The sequence below is a fragment of the Canis lupus genome, chromosome 1 (genome assembly GCF_048164855.1).
Source record: "Canis lupus baileyi chromosome 1, mCanLup2.hap1, whole genome shotgun sequence".
Taxonomy (NCBI): Eukaryota; Metazoa; Chordata; class Mammalia; order Carnivora; family Canidae; genus Canis; species Canis lupus.
In genome coordinates, this window is record NC_132838.1 from 106868265 (window position 1) to 106884398 (window position 16134).

At 50.7% G+C, this 16134-nt stretch overlaps 1 protein-coding gene across 8 annotated transcripts in view; it reads right to left on the bottom strand.

Moving 5' to 3' along the window:
• Positions 1-832: 832 nt before the first annotated feature.
• The window catches only part of MYH14 (myosin heavy chain 14), a 101887-nt gene continuing 86585 nt past the window's right edge, over positions 833-16134 (bottom strand). For all 8 annotated transcript variants that reach the window (XM_072770421.1, XM_072770374.1, XM_072770398.1 and 5 more), the window contains 7 exons: positions 14147-14275; positions 13483-13571; positions 13273-13396; positions 6615-6823; positions 3627-3735; positions 1712-1884; positions 833-1595 (listed from right to left, as the gene is read on the bottom strand). In XM_072770421.1, coding sequence (XP_072626522.1) covers positions 1445-1595; positions 1712-1884; positions 3627-3735; positions 6615-6823; positions 13273-13396; positions 13483-13571; positions 14147-14275 — 984 coding nt within the window. In that variant the 3' untranslated portion in view covers positions 833-1444. The remainder of the gene's footprint in view (positions 1596-1711; positions 1885-3626; positions 3736-6614; positions 6824-13272; positions 13397-13482; positions 13572-14146; positions 14276-16134) is intronic.

Genomic DNA, 16134 nt, shown 5'->3' on the forward strand with positions numbered 1-16134 from the left:
GGGTTGGGTCTTCAAGAGCACGGATCATACTCAAGTAGCAAGGGTGTGCACTCTGGGGGGCCAGACAACCTCTTGATCACTGGTTCTCACCTTGTGATTTTTCTGGAGGGTGAAAAATCACAAGGGCCTGCCTCAGTCTCCCTGATGGTAAAAATGGGGATCCACACCCTTAACTTGAAACTGAGGGCACCTGGTAATATGAGCTCTGAGGTGAGGGTGACGACCAGGAGAGGGGTAGAGCTGGGTCTTCAATTAGACATTAGGGGCCAAGGACCACATGCTCCACATTGGCCTACTCTGAAGCCAAACTGTGGGTTCATCTGCTTGGTAGCTGTGTTTTGGGGTGTCTCAACCTCTCTGGGCTTGTTCCCACCACTCACAGGGCAGGAGGGAGCGATCTATTCATTCAGCAAATACGTGAGTCCCAACTACAAGCCAGGCAAGTTCTAGGTGCTGTGCGGAAGGTTGAGACGAGTGTCCCACGTTTTGCCCATGTTCAGCTAAACAAAGGATCACTATGCAACAGATGGCTCAGCAGTCACTCTGTCACCATTTTTGCAAAGACTTGAGGGTCAGCCAGAGCGAGGCATCGCTCCTGCCACTTCCTGGGAGGCATGGAGCAAGGGACAGAAGAGCGCAGCCTCATTTGCCCATCTGTATAATGGTGGGAACACCTGGGAAGGAAGCTGAAATGGGGCTCCCAACACTGGCCAGCTGTGATCGGAACCAGCAGACTGTCCCACCTGCTGCCCCGGCAGGCGGGCTGAAGGAGCCGGTGCGCTCCTGCCCCATCAGAGATCCCCGTGCAGGAACACACACAGCCCCAAGGCAGTCTGGTTGGGGTCGGAGTTTATTTCTGTCAGAGCCTGGAGGCTGGGAGGATACGGGGCCTCCTCCAGCCCCCACAGTAAACTCTGACCCAAAGTTGATCACACAAGAGCAACCAGAGGGAGGGCAGAGCATTGAGGAGGGGGGAGCTGATTTCCTTATCCCGCCCCTCTTCGGGGTCAGTCTGGTGGAGACCTGGGGCTCAGGCTGCTATCGCTCAGAAGTTCAGGGGTCAGTGGCTAAGTGGAGAGAGAGAGGAAGGGGGAGTGAGAGGAGGGGGGAAAGGAATGAGAACCCTAGCTTTGGAGGGCAGGGGAGCCACAACTGAAGGATGTTGGGGAACCCTTTGGGACCACAGCTTTGCCAACTCCACCTGGATCTCCTTCCCAGCAAGAGCCCCGGTCCTCGTCTCCTTGCTTGCCCGGAGGGTTTAGGGGTTCACAGGCGGTCTTGGCGCCGACCCCCGCCCCACAGGGTTGATAAGTGCTGCAGCGCTAGAGGGCGGCACCATTTCCAAAGTGCTAGAAGCTGGAGGGAGGGTTCCTGGGGCGGGTGCCAAGGGTGGCCAGCGGCCAGGGAGGGAGGGGCCACAGCTGAGGACTGGGGACGGGTGGGGTCACTGCGGTTGGGACACCGGGGGCCCTTCCGGCTCCGGGGGCGGCCCGGCCCCAGGCTCCGCCTCCTCGACCTCCTCTTCTGATGCCACGCCCTCCTCCAGCCTGAAGACCTGGCGCACAGTTCGAGTGGTGAAGGTAAGGGGACCGCGCCTGCAGGGAGGAGGGGAGACAGACAGACAGAAGGTAAAGGAGGGAGCAGGGTGGAGGGAAAGACCACAAGGGCGGAGGGCAGGGGCAAGTGGGTGTGCATGCGTAAGCAGCCCTACCGGAGCCGGTTCCTCAGCGTGTTCAACTCGCGGTTCATGGACTCCGAGGCCTCTGTGACATCTTCTAGCTCGTGCTGCAGCCTCCGGCGGACCGACTGAGCCCGGGACGCCTCCTCCTCGGCCTCCTCCAGCTGCCGCTTCAGCTGCTTCACCCGGAGGTTGCTTTTCTCCAGCTTGGTGGGTGCAGAGGGCAGGGTTGAGTGTGCAGGGGCCGTCCTCACCCTCTCCCTCGGCCCCCAGAGCCCCATCCCTCCTGTTCCCCACACCATTCTGTGCCTTGCCTTCTGTTCATGCTTTGTTCTAGATCCTTTTTTTAAAAAGTATTTTATGATTTATTCATGAAAGACACAGAGAGAGGCAGAGACATAGTGAGAGGGAGAAGCAGGCTCCCTGCGAGGAGCCTGATGCAGGACTCAATCCCAGGACCCTGGCATCAGGACCTGAGCAGAAGGCAGACACTCAGCCAGTGGGCCACCCAGGTGCCCGTTCCATCCTCTTGCCAGCTTCCATTCCAGCTTCAAGTGTGAGGCTGTCCCCCACTTGGCCTCAGAGGGGTATGTCCATGCCCAGAACTGACCATGTCTCTCCTCTGCTCAAAGCCTTCCCGTGACTCCCCAGTGGCCCTCAGACGAGACCCTATCCCTGCAGGCCATGCAGGGTCTTCTTTCCATAAACCCATTGGCCAGATCATCTTCACTAAGACCCTCCCCAAAGCCCTCTATCACCATGAATGGGACACTCATGATCTGCCTCCCACCAACCCCTCTGGCCTCATTTCTTATCACTCAACCTTCCTTCCCCATTCTCTCCAGCCACACTGCTCTTTTTGCAACCCCACGGCCTTGGACCTACTGTTCCCAACCTCTGCCTGACTCTTTCTCTCCCTTCAGTTCTCAATTCATATGTAAGCTCCTTAGAGAGGTCTTCCTGACCTCACTCCCCTACCCCCAATCTACAGAGTATTCCCTAATCCTCTCTTCATTCTCTTGTTCCTTCATAGCCCTTCAGTCTGTCATCATCTTTCCTTATTCATAGGTTTGTATCTTTCTTTTCCTATGCTACAAATGTGATTGCGGGAACCTTCTCTGTTTCTTCACAACCCTATCTCCAATGCCAAACACAGTATTGGGTACCTGGTAATTGTGGAGTGAAAGGCAAATAAGCCGCAGCTGAGCTTTTAAGGGCACGGCGACTCTGTCTAGAGTCAGACAGATCTGATGCAGGCTCTGTCTCTACTAACTGTGTGACTTTGGCACAAATTGTGTCCCCTTTCAAAGTTTCTATTTTCCTACCTGTGCCTTGGGGCTGGTGAGAGAACGCAGACATCTATACATAAATATTTTGAAACCACGTGGCACAGTACTTGGGGCACAGATGCTGCTCTGTAAATAATCAAGAGCACAGACTCTGCAGCCAGAGTCCTGGGGTTTGAACCCAGACTCCATATCTTACGAGCTCAGTAATTTGTACAAGTTCTTTCACCTTTCTGTGCCTCATTTTCCTCACCTGAATAAGAGGGAAAAGACTAGTAAACCACCTTGTAGGGTTCTGATAAGAACTAAATGTACTACACATTATGTCTGTTGCACAGAGCCCAGCATATAGAAGGCACTCTGTAAACACTACATGTTGTGATTTTAGCCCCGGCCTCGCCTCTGGGTAGGGTTTCACTTCTTCCTTCTCTCTGGTTGCCTCAGCTCCCCACCAGGACCATGCCTAGGTTCCACAATTTAGATTCTTTGCAGAGTCACTGATTCTAGATCTATGTTGCTGCACCAGGATGGTGGCTGCAAGTTGCCTCTTGTGATGGGAACGCAGTGCCTCCATGGATGGGATGGGCTGTCTCTCTGTCAGTGGAGATCATTCCTGCCCCCCGTCCCCCACTGCTCCCCCAAGACTGATGTCAACTGCTCACCTGGTCCCGAAGCTGGTCAGCCACCCTCCGCTCCTCCTCCACTTGGAGTACCACCTCTTTAAGCCGCTTCTCAGCCCTGCGCACCAACTTGCCTGAGAGGATGCGCTCCCTGGAGAGAAGCATGAAGGAGACAATCAGGAGAGGTGGGCCAGTGGGGTTCTGTCCCCTCAGCCTCGTCCAATGGCTGCCATCCTGTTTTTGGAATGGCCTTTTTCCCTCTTTCCCACCCTAAAGTGGCTCCCACAAGCTACTCAGGCTAGACAAGGCTCCCAGGCTTCTGACTCCAGGGCATCTAGTCCTTGACTTGAAACCAAGATGCCTTGCATTCTTAAAAGCGTCTTCACGCCTGAACCAGTTCACCATACCCCACTGCGCACTCCTAGACCTCCTCTCAGGGAATTGACTCACTGACCACCAGGCCCAGGTGAGATCTGGGGTGTGATCCTTGCCTCTTCTCTCCTGGCCCCATGACCAGCCTGTCAGTACCCAAACCCCATCCTATTGCCCCCTAAACTCTGTCCTGTCCCCTCCTTTCTGTCCTCTAGCCCGCAGCTCAACCCTGTGTTCTCCCACCTGACCTGGCCTGTCCCTTCCCTCTCAGCTCCCTTCTGCATTGTCCACAAGTATGTGGGTGACATTCTGGAAGCCCAGAGCTTCCCCCTCAGCTCCCCTGGCTGCTTCTCCCCTCTCTCACATACATGCTTTCCCTGGACACACCCATCTGCATCCCAGGTCCCCACGCCCAGCAAGAGCCCCATGACTGCTAAATCTATCTTCTGGGCTCCAGCCTGGATCGGCCCCCACCCTGGGCCGTCCACCAGACCCCGCACAACCCTCACATTCCTCGCTAGGCTCCATGCCTTCTCCCCAACCTGCTCCTCCTCCTGCTTCCCATTGCTCCACCTACATCTGCAGGTCACACACCACAGCCATTTTCACCTCCTCTCCCCTCAAAGCCTATCCCTCTCCTTCCCAAATTTCCCCATCTCCGGCGTGGTCCTGGCTCATCTGCCCTCTCCTGCATGGACCATCACACCTGGGGTGAACTCCACGTGATGGGGCCCTAGTGATGGGCAGTGTTCGGCAGCCACCACTGTACACAGCAGCCCCAGATGTGCTGAGGGGAAGGCACAGGGCTGGGGGATGTGGGAGGGCTCCAGTCATGGAAGGGGATGCAATGGGGGAGGCTCATTTAGTTACAGATACCCTGGCCACTCCTTGCTCCCAGGGTGACTCTGAACAGGTCCTTAACACCCTCTGAGGCTCAGTTTCTCCATCTGAATAATAGGACAGAGGAAAGCTCAGACCCATGTATTCATCTGCCTCTGGAAGTCCTCCCTAGAGACCCTAAACTACATCTCCCATGAGCCCCTGGGCCACAGGCCAGGCCCTGGGATGAGAATACTTTCTCCCATGCCCATCCAGGGCTGCTTCCCACTGCCTGTCCCTGACACCTCTCATGCTCATCATGTTCCCCAGTGAACTCAACTTGTTCCCCCCAAATTCACTAGGACTTAGCCCCAAACACTGCCCTCTTTCCTTTACACCCACAACAGCCTATCAGTTCCACCTCTTCTGCCTCCAACTTTCTTTTTCATCCCCTCCATCTGTGTCAATCCTCACGCCCAAGCCCCAGCTCAGGCCTCATCTCCTGCCACCTGGACCATCACCCGGCCTCCTCCCCAGCTCCCAGTCTGACCTCTAGTCTGCTCCCAACTTGGCCCCAGGTGGGGGTACTTTCTACAACCTGCATTGGCCCTGCCCCTCCCCTGCTCACAACCCCTACCCTCATGGCTCCCCATCTCCCCCAGATGGAGTTCCTCAACCTAGCATTCAAGGCTCTTGCCTCCCCATCCCTCTCCTGAGTCACAGGCTCCCAGGACCAGTTGCACTCCTCCAAATGCCCTGATGGCTCCCATATGTGTCCCTAAGGCTGGTGCTCTGCCTGGGACAGAAATGGCCTCAGTTCTCACCTCTTTCTTTATCCTCCAGCCTTTGCAACAGGACTTTGCAGCTTCTCCCACCATGAGACAGAATCTATTTCACCATTCCCTTACATCTGAGCTGACAGAAATGCCACTGTACCCGTCCAAGGCCCCAAGAAGCCTCTAACACTTTCCCTCAGTCTTGGAACCTGGGCTCTGCCATGTGAACAATCCTGGGCCAACCTAGAGCAGAGATAAGTTAGCCTCATTGTCCCAGGCATGGCCTTAGGCAATGAGAGACCAACCAAGATCAGCAAATCCATCTAGTTGACATGGCTACGGATCTGTGAATGAAGCCCTCATGCTCAGATCAGCAAAACCTATCAGCCAGCCAAATACTCATGAGCAATAATAAATGGTGGTTGTTTTAAGCCATTAAAATTTAGGGTTGGTTGTTATGCAGCCAGAGCTAACTGCTACATTACTGTTTGAAGATTTTTTTATTTTTTATTTATTTTTATGTTTTTTAAGATTTTAATTATTTATTCATAGAGACACACACAGAGAGAGAGGCAGAGACACAGGCAGAGGGAGAAGCAGGCTCCATGCAGAGAGCCTGACATGGGACTTGATCCAGGGTCTCCAGGATCACGCCCTGGGCTGCAGGCGGCGCCAAACCGCTGCGCCACTGAGGCTGCCCTGAAGATTTTTTTAGAGAGTGTGTGGGATCAGGGTGGAGCAGAGGGAAAGGGAGAAGCAGACTCCACACTGAGTTTGGAGCCCAACACGGGGCTTGATCCCATGATCCTGAGATCATAACCTGAGCCAAAACCAAGAGTCAGATGCTCAATTGACCGAGCACCCAGGCGCCCCTACATTACTGTTTAAATCATATTCTTAGTGAGACTGTAGTTACTTGCAGCCTAGAGTATCCTAAAAAATATAGGAAATCAGCACTCACTAACATTATGATGCCTTTTTGATGTTTCGAAACAGCTCTCCTTCATCTCATTGACCAGAATGTGGGGATCACCCTCCAGCTGTGCCCTCTTCTCCCACCTACCTACTCTCCTGCTCCAGCTGTTCCTCAGCCTGGGCCAGCTTGGATTCCAGGGCGGCAATGACCATCTTCTGGCGGGCCCGAGCCCCAGCATCCTCCTCACCTAGGCGCCCCCGGAGCTCCTGGATCTGCCGCTCCAGCTGCTGTCGCCCGCTCTCTGCCTTGGCTGAGAAACTACGCTCAGCTGACAATTCTGTAGTCAGTGATTCCACCTGTAGCAGTGGGAAAAGCAGAACTGTCATGGTGGAGTCTCAGAGGGAAGATGGTAGGTAAATTCAGGTACCTTCCACAATTAAATGAGTTGACAATTGTGAAGTGAACAGCACAGAGGCTGGTGCATACTAAATACCCAATAAATGTCAGCATGTATTTTTTCTGGTTGGCTTATCAGCCAACAGCAGTGCCAGCCCCAGGTTTTAACCTTTTGGGTAGCTTTCTGCTATTTTAGTAAGTCCACAAGACTATCACAAACTTGTTTAAATGATATAAATTCTACCTTGGACTGTGAATGAGTCTATTTGAAAGGTTATGATACTTCTTTTCACACCAGGATCATCTGGGGAGCTTGCAAAAAAGATGAGGACTGCAGGTCCTACTCTCCAGAAATTCTGCTTCTAGCAGATCCATGAATCTGCATTTTCAACAAGCACCTCAGGTGGTTCTGATACAGGTGACGTGTGGAATAATTTTAAGAAATGCCAGCTCAACAAATAGCAGCTACTACATTGAGAATGTGTAAACACACCCCTAATAATAGTCCCTGTTTATTTATTCAGCTCGTACTCCAAGTGAGGTCCTGTGCTGGGGCTAAGGAAGTGAGTCAGTTTCAGTCTGATTCATACTTTATTTCACTGTGCCCTCACAGGAACACATTGACATGGTGATTAGCATATGCTTTTAAAAAACTTTTTAAAGATTTTATTTGAGAGAGAGAGAGAGAGAGAGAAAGCAGGGGGAGGAGCAGAGGGAGAAGGAGAAGCAGACTCCCAACTGAACAGGGAGCCCGACCTGGGATTTGGTGCCAGAACCTTGAGATCATGATCCAAGCCGAAGGCAGACACTTAACCAATTGAGCCACCCAGGTGTCCCTATACTTTATTTTTTTAAAGGAGGCTCCAGGGATGCCTGGGTGGCTCAGCAGTTGAGTGTCTGCCTTTGGCTCAGGGAATGATCCCGGAGACCCGAGATCGAGTCCCACATCAGGCTCCCTGCATGGAGCCTGCTTCTCCTTCTGCCTATGTCCCTGCCTCTCTCTCTGTCTCTCATGAATAAATAAAATCTTTTCAAAAAATAAAGTAGGCTCCATGCCCAGTGTGGACCTTGAACTCATAACCCTGAGATCAAAACCTGAGCTGAGATCAAGAGTCAGACACTTGACTAAGTCACCCCAGTGCTCCGAAGCTGCTGTCGTTTTAAAGCTACCTGGGTTGGCATACTTTGTTACAGCTACCCTAGGAAACTAATATAATTTTTTTTAAAAGATTTTATTTATTTATTCATGATAGTCAGAGAGAGAGAGAGAGAGAGAGAGAGAGAGAGAGAGGCAGAGACACAGGCAGAGGGAGAAGCGGGCTCCATGCAGGGAGCCCGATGTGGGATTCGATCCCGGGTCTCCAGGATCACGCCCTGGGCCAAAGGCAGGCGCCAAACCGCTACGCCACCCAGGGATCCCGGAAACTAATATAATTATTAATGAGTATTGAATCACTGTGAATTGATGGATTTAAACAGATTAGATACATTTAAAGCGGTTGTGATTATTTTCCTTGTAGAAGCTCCAATGGCTCCATCTGTGGCCACCAGGAGCCTCTCCCGGTTGATGTCTAGGTGCTTTCTGGCAGAACTATGCTAGCTCCCTTGATAAATGTGTTATGAACTGAATGCTCGTGTCCCCCCAGATTTCCTATGTTGAAGCCCTAGCCCCATTATGGTGGTATCTTGGGATGAGCCTTTGGGAGGTAATTAGGGTTAAATGAGGCAACGAGGGTGGGACCCCCATGATGGCATTAGTGCCCTTATAAGGAGCCTCCAGGGAGTGCTCTAATTTCTGCATAGGCACACACATGGTGGTTGTCTCCAAGCCAAAAGAGGTGCTATCCTCAGAATAAAATTTACCTCATTAACATCTTGATCTTGGATTCCCAGCTAACAGAACTGTGAGAAATAACTGTCTGTTGTGTGATCCCCCACCCCATCTCCCCAACTGCTATCTGTGGTATTTTGTTATGGCAGCTTTAGCAGATTAGGGCATGGTATGATCAGATGCTCCACGTTCCTCTTGTTCATTTCCTGTCTCCAATCTGCAATTGGCCATTTGTAAAGAAGCTCCGGTTTCTTTGAGCAGGAGATGGCATTCTGGACCACAAACCTGGGTAGCAGGGATTGCTCACCACTGCTGGATTGGTTCTTGTTCTTAGGCCTGATGGGCAGAAATAGTCCCTGTGAACAAGTCCCAGTCAAATTCAGAACCACAGAGTTCTCTTTGGTTTTAATTTCACCTCTGCCCACGACACATCTACATTTAGGTGCTCACATGCTTATGGACGCGGGTGGCAACAGAATGCAAAGATTGTGTCTTTTCTCTTGTGCTTTATCCCATGGGATGGTCTCAGAAAACACAATGCGAATTACCAATATAATTACTCAATACAGTAATACAATTTTTTTCTTATTTGCCCATTCTCTTAATTTAAGAATAGTTGCACTGCACACAACTGAGCAGATAGCCATTGCCTTTCTTACCCCTTTTCAGCCTTTACTCCATCTTAGAACAGTGAGCAGACTGCATGTTCATTATGCTCTCACACTGGAGAATTACCAGAACCTGGGGCTCTGGGCAGTGGCCCTCAGACACATCAAGCCTCAGAACCCAGAGGGTTTGTTAAAACACATTGCTGGGCCTCACTTCTGGCATTCCTCACTCACTTTGGCTTGGCTGAGGCCAGAGAACTTCCGTTTCCAGCAAGTTCCCAGGTAATTCTGATGCTGCCAGCCTTGGAGCCAGTGTGAGAACCACCTCTGTCATAGATTCTTCAGGAATCACTTGTGGGAACATGGCCCCCCAGCTGCTGCATGCTGACAACTCATCTGTGTCCTTTATGCTTGGAAGGAAGTCTTGCTGGATGCAAAATCCACAGCTCACATCTTTCTCTGCGAATCTTAGCTATATCCTCCCATTTTCTTGCAGCACGAAATCTTGCTCTCAAAAATCTGATGAAAATCTAATTTCCTGGGCAGCCTGGGTGGCTCAGCGGTTTAGCGCCGCCTTCAGCCCGGGGTGTGATCCTGGAGACCTGGGATCGAGTCCCATGTCAGGCTCCCTGCATGGAGCCTGCTTCTCCCTCTGCCTGTGTCTCTGCCTCTCTTTCTCCATTGTCTGCCTGTGTCTCTCATGAATAAATAAATAAAATCTTAAAAAAAAATCTAATTTCCTTTTCCTTGTAGATCACGTGCTCATTTTTTCCTAGATGGTTAAGGATAGCCACTCCCCAACCCCCCCAACTTGTGCAGTTTTACTAGCATCTGTCTTGGTATTGGTCTTGATGGGTCATTATCTTCTGTGTACACAGTGTGCTCTTGTAGTATGTAGCTTTCAGCTATATTATTTCAGGAAATTTCTTGTATTATTCTCTCAGGTTTGGTCTGTCCCCCTGCCTGGGTCTTCTTCATTGGGGACTCCCATTACCATATGTTGGATCTTCTTTGCTTCTCTTCAATATTTGCTATTTTCTTATAAATCCCTTTTTGTGTCTTTTAAAGTTTCATTTTGATTTTTTTAAAGATTTATTTATTTACTTAGAGAGAGAGGGAATACATGCATGCGCAGAGGGGAAGGGTAGAGGGAGGAGAGAGTCCCAAGCGGACTCTGTGCTGAGTACAGAGACTGATGTGGGGCTTGATCCCAGGACCCTGAGATCATGACCTGAACTGAAGTCAGACAGCTAACCCACTGAGCCACCTAGGCGCACCCCACCCCCATTTTGATTTTTAAAGACATTCTCCTTTTCATCAACAACCAAGGATGCAGGTTGGTTATGTCATATCATTCCTTGTATGCTTGTAGGATCCTATGCTCCCTTCACCAGAGCATGGATTGGCTTACTTACCTCATTTCTAATGAGCATGTAGCACTATTTTAGGTACTGGGGATAGAGTAGTGATAAGACAGAAGCCCTACTCTTGAGGTACTTATGTTATTTTTTTTTAAAGACTTTATTTATTCACAAGAGACACAAAGAGATAGAGGCAGAGACACAGGCAGAAGGAGAAGCAGGCTCCATGCAGGGAGCCCGATGTGGGACTCGATCCCGGGTCTCCAGGATCACACCCTGGGCCGAAGGCAGGCGCTAAACCGCTGAGCCACCAGGGCTGCCCTATTTTTTTTTTTTTTTTTTTTAGTAGCTTTCCACACCTAGCATGGAGCCCAACATGGGACTTGAACTCACCACCCTGAAACTGAGACTGAACCAAGATCAAGAGATGCTTAATCAACTGAGCCACTCAGGTGCCCTTCAAAGTGCTCACATTCTGTTGGGGAGATGGACAGCAGACAAACAGGTAAGTATATAATATAGTGCCAGGTAGCAGTAAGTGATCTGAAGGAGATTAAAGCAGAAAGAATGGAGGGTAATTGTGGGAGAAAGGGTGGCTGTTTCACCCAGGGTGGTCAGGGAAGGCTCTTCTGAAGGAATGAGACATGGGTGGTCTCGTGTAAGAGCTTTCTCTCAGTAGGTGGGAATAGCAAAAGGAAAGGCCCTGAGGTAGGAATAAACTTGGCAGAGTCAAGGAATAGCGAGAAGGCTGGTGTGGATAGAGCAGAGTCAAGCAGGGATGACAAAGGGTTAGAGATAAGGTCTGAGCTGCCCTTGGCCAGGGACTAGAGTGTGCAGCCTTTATGACTGGGCTTTCATTCTTTTTTTTTTTTTTAAAGGGGAGGGCGAGGCAGAGATTCTTTTTTTTAAATTTTTATTTATTTATGATAGTCACAGAGAGAGAGAGAGAGAGGCAGAGACACAGGCAGAGGGAGAAGCAGGCTCCATGCACCGGGAGCCCGACGTGGGATTCGATCCCGGGTCTCCAGGATCGCGCCCTGGGCCAAAGGCAGGCGCCAAACCGCTGCGCCACCCAGGGATCCCTGGGCTTTCATTCTGAGTGAGGTCATCATCCTGGAGTATGATTGCCTCTCCTACTGGTCTAGGTTCTCTGCAAGGGCTGAGCTGGGGTCTTACTCTTCTCTGAATCCTGACAGCAGTGATAGGGCATGGTTCCTGAGAGGCCTCAAAATGTGTCTTAAAAATTGGGACACCTGGGTGGGTGGGTCAGTGGTTAAGTGTCTGCCTCCAGCTCAGTGCATGATCCCGTGGTTCCAGGGTCGAGTCTCACATTGGGCTCCCTGCATGGGGCCTGCTTCTCCCTCTATGTCTCTTTCTCTCTCTCTCTTTCATGAATAAATAAATACAATCTTAAAAAAAATTAATGAGAGGCACCTGGGTGGCTCAGTCAGTGAAGTGTCTGACTCTTAATTTTGGCTCAGGTCATGACCTCAGGGACATGGGATCAAGCCCATGGTGGGAATGGAACCTGCTTAAGATTCTCCTTCTCTCCCTGCCCCTTCCCACCACCCCCCTCTTTCACACAGGCTCACATGTTCTCTCAAATTAAAAAAAAAAAATTAATGAAATAGTGGTGACATATGTCTCTCTCTCTCTGGAAATCCCATCCCTCCATTGTCTGCCTGACAAACTCTTTTTTTCTTTATTTTAAAGATTTTATTTATTTATTCATGAGAGACAGAGAGAGAGAGAGAGAGAGAGAGGCAGAGACACAGGCAGAGGGAGAAGCAGGCTCCATACAGGGAGCCCGACATGGGACTTGATCTCAGGTCTCTAGGATCATGCCCTGGGCTGAAGGTGGCGCTAAACCTCTGAGCCACCCAGGCTGCCCTAAACTCTTCACTTTCTTCAAGATTTCTTAAGATATCTCCTCCATCAGGAAGTCTTCCCTGATGGCCCCTTAACCTCCAGGCTGGGTCAGTATTCTCCTCACAGTGTCCTGTGCTTCCTCCATTTTCATTTATACTTCTGTATTGGGATAGTCTGTCTCCTTAAAGGCAGAGACCTGGAATGATCCATCACCAGGTCCCCAGCACCCCACAGAATAGGACCTGAAGCTTCCAACAGTATTTATAAATAAATACACAAATGAAAATATGCTTTTCTGTCTGTCTAGGTTCTACTTATGCTTTCAAATCCCAGCAAATATCTCTCCTTCCACATATTTTATGATTCTTACAGAGAGTTCTTTCCCTCCTTCCCTTTCTCTCTACCTCTGTCTGTCTCTCTGCTGGGCCCCACATACTTCTATTATCACACATGCCACCCCACCCATAGACACTGAGTTCCAGGTCTATGTTCCCAGGGAACTCTGGAGGACCGAGAGACCCCACATAATTCATGTCTGGATCCAGCCCTTGAGAAGCTTCAGAAACACAAGTGAATGAATGCATCAGTGCCTACCCCCACCACCCTCAAAAACTCCTATTCAACCATGAAAACCCAACCTAGATATCCCCTTCTCCTTTACCTGTTGAATAAAAGGACTGAAGATTATGGTCCCAGGTCAGCGGAGGCCCAGGCCGTCAGGGAGTGACAGTTATGCTCACCTGCAGGAGCAGCTTGCGGTAGCGGTCATTGAGCAGCTCCGCATTGCTCTGCTCCTCCTCCAGCTCTTCTTCCATTTGACCCAGGCGCCCCTCCAGCTGACGCTTCTCTTCCAGAATAGCCGTCCTAAGGACAACGGGAATAGGGGAGGGTGAGCAGGCCGAATGGCCAGGGTCCGGGCTCTGCCCCACACACTACAACCGGCCACTCACTTGCTAAGGCTGCCATTGGCCACCTCGTCTGCCATCTCATCCCGCTCCTGCTGGATTTGCCGCCGGGCACGATCTGAGGCGGCCAGTTCCTGTGATGATAGAGAGGGGTGGTAGTCAGCAGTGGCGATGGGACACTATCCTAGCATGGGACCTCCTTGCCCCTCACACCTCAGGTCTCTTGGCCTTGTCTTCAGTGCAAATGAACATCCCATCCCTGGGCAGCCTTGGAATGAAATTCTATCTACAGGCAGACGTCTCCACAGAGCCCCTGACCCCACCACCTCTAGTTTCCGGGCCCCAGGCCCCTCCCCCTCCGCATGGCCTCACAGAGCTCAGCATCTCCTTTCAAACCTGCTCCTGCTCCAGGCTTCCCCAGGCACCAGGCCTGACCCTCAGGCTCTCCTCACCTCCTCTGCCCCCTTACAACCCACAGCCCTATCCATGCCCACCCTTACTCTTGTGCCTCCTCCCTGCATCCCCACCGGCCCAGCTCAGGCTTTATCCTCTCTCCAGCCTCCTTGACTCCAAGCTCCTCCTACTTTGCTCAGAATCCTCCCAGGGCTCCCTAGTGCCCTGGAGCCCAGCCTGTGGGCTCCGCCCCCCCATCCCCAGCGCCCCGCCCACCACCTACCCCTTCCCAGGGCCACGCCCATCCAGGCCTCACCTCCTGCAGCCGCAGCACCTCTGCCTCCAGCGCCTTGAGGCGTTTCTCATTCTCCCTGTTCTGGGCAAAGATTTCCTCCCGGGAGCTGCGCGTCTCTTCCACCTCCCGCCACAGCTCCTTCATCTGGGTCTGGGCCGAACAAAGCATGTGAGCGGTGCGGCCAGGTGGTGGCTCACGGGGAAGCCCCTCCCCTCGCCTCCGCTCTGCGGGAGTGCTTCGGAGCTCCTCTGCTCCCGGAAAACAAGCAAAGCCCTGCAGCCGGCCCCAGCCCCTCCCCATCTCTGGGCTTCGGCTACCTCCAGTTTATATAAGTAACACCTTAAAATTAAAAGTCAGCATGAAATGGGTGTAGTATTTGGACTCTGCAGTAATAATTATGCTGGCACACTCTTGCTGATCATTCGCGTGCCAGGCCCTTTTATGTACTGACTCCCTTAATCCTCACAACTCCAGCTGGTGGGGATTAGTTTCCTCCCCAGTGGACACATGAAGCAAATGAGGCGCAGAGAGGTTCCGCAATAAGCCGAGCGTGGTTAATGGCATTGTCAGGACTTGAACCCAGGCCATCTGGCCTCAGAATTTACACTTCTAGTCACTTTACTATGCGGTCACACCACTAAGTGTGTAAAGATGCCAGTGTAAGGCTTTTCTCTTCAATAGCGCTTAAAGAAAAGTAAAACCCAAACTTGATGTCCATCACTATTAAAAAAAAAAAAAACTCTGAAAGGATGGTGAGGATAGCGCTGGGGGTGGTACTAGCAGGATCATTGCTCTTATTAAGGATCATCGCTGTTATTAATATTATTACTTGCTTGATAGTAACAGCTTTTCAGTGCAGGCACTTTTTCTCAGGGATGACATAATTGGTAATTTTTACTTTTTGGGGAGGGATCTTTTTATCCCCGTGTTGCTCACTGGGAAGATATAGCAAGGACATATGTTGTTTTACATTTTCTAGTGGCCACATTAACAAGGTAAAAAAAAAATGGCTGAAAGTAGTTTGAACACAATATTTAAAAAAAATTTATTTATGATAGTCACAGAGAGAGAGAGAGAGAGAGGCAGAGACACAGGCAGAGGGAGAAGCAGGCTCCATGCACCGGGAGCCCAAGTGGGATTCGATCCCGGGTCTCCAGGATCGCGCCCTGGGCCAAAGGCAGGCGCCAAACCACTGCGCCACCCAGGGATCCCTGAACACAATATTTTTATTCCGCCTGACCTATCCAAAATGTTATTTCCATTTACAATCACTATAAAAATTGAGATAGTTTACTGTTTTGTCTTGTTTTTTTGTACTAAGTCTTCAGAATCCAGCATGTGATTTGGATTTCAGCCCCACCACATCTTAGATGCCCAATAGCCACATGGGGCTGGCTGTATTAATAGGACAGCCCAGTTCTATACTTAAAAAAAAAAAAATTAGACTTGGGACGTCTGGGTGGCTCAGGGGTTGAGCATCTGCCTTTGGCTCAGGGTGTGATCCTGAGATCTTGGAGTCCCACATAGGGCTCCCTACATGGAGCCTGCTTCTCTCTCTCTCTGTCTCTCATAAATTAAAAAAAAAAAAATTAGACGTTACACGGACACATCATTATCATGAAAGAAAAAAAAATTTTTTTTAATTTATTTATGATAGTCACACAGAGAGAGAGAGAGAGGCAGAGACACAGGCAGAGGGAGAAGCAGGCTCCATGCACCAGGAGCCCGATATGGGATTCGATCCCGGGTCTCCAGGATCGCGCCCTGGGCCAAAGGCAGGCGCTAAACCACTGCGCCACCCAGGGATCCCGAAAGAAAAAAATTTTAAGTAATCTCTACTCCAGCCTGGGGCTGGAACTCTCGACCCAGAGATCAAGAGTCAGAAGCTCCACCAAATGAGCCAGCCAGGTACCTATTTCCCCCCACCCTCCAATTTCTTTTAAACAACCAGGTATAGATTTCATATTAGGGGAGGAACCCTAAGGCATTTCCATCTCAAAAATTAAGTA